Source organism: Papilio xuthus, unplaced genomic scaffold (assembly GCF_000836235.2).
Source record: "Papilio xuthus unplaced genomic scaffold, Pxut_1.1 DF828772.1, whole genome shotgun sequence".
NCBI classification, from domain to species: Eukaryota; Metazoa; Arthropoda; class Insecta; order Lepidoptera; family Papilionidae; genus Papilio; species Papilio xuthus.
In genome coordinates this window covers 1-522 of record NW_013529877.1, presented here as the reverse complement: position 1 = coordinate 522, position 522 = coordinate 1, and the positions used below count along the sequence as shown (strand labels likewise).

The 522-nt window shown below is 42.9% G+C and overlaps 1 protein-coding gene across 1 annotated transcript; it reads right to left on the bottom strand.

Annotated features, from left to right (window-relative positions):
• Window positions 1–4: 4 nt before the first annotated feature.
• LOC106128585 (uncharacterized) lies at window positions 5–517 on the bottom strand (the record flags this gene model as incomplete). The annotated part of the gene is made up of 1 exon (XM_013327047.1): window positions 5–517. A coding segment is annotated over one exon (513 nt), but the record flags the coding sequence as incomplete, so codon positions are not given.
• Between the last annotated feature and the right edge of the window lie 5 nt (window positions 518–522).

Sequence of the window (522 nt, the reverse complement as noted above, 5' to 3'; positions counted from 1 at the left end):
GACAGATGTTTTTGTAGCTTCGCAGAACAGTTCTCCCTTTCATCTTCAGTTCTGCCACTCTTGAATCGCCATCGACGCCAGGGTAAATTTTGGTGACTCGTCCCAATGGCCACAGTAGGGGAGGTTGACCTGCTTCCTTCAATAGTACAAGAGTCCCCACAGATAGATTTCCTGTTGAATGGAACCATTTAGTCTTAGTTTGAAGTAAAGAGACGTATTCTTTAGAAAATCGCTTCCAAAAATGTTGCTTCATATAATTGATTCTTTCGTAACGTTGCAATTGCTCGACCTTCATGTTTGTCACCTGTGGATAAGGTACAGATAAAAGAGATCGTCCGATTAAGAAATGGGAAGGAGTAAGAGCAGATAGGTCAGTGGGATCAGATGAGAGAGGGGTGAGTGGACGGGAATTCAAAACGGCTTCAATTTGAGTTAGACAAGTGGTAAGTTCCTCATGTGTAAAGTGAGTCATTTGCATCAAGCGCCTAAGATGATATTTTGTCGAACGAACCGCTGCTTCAG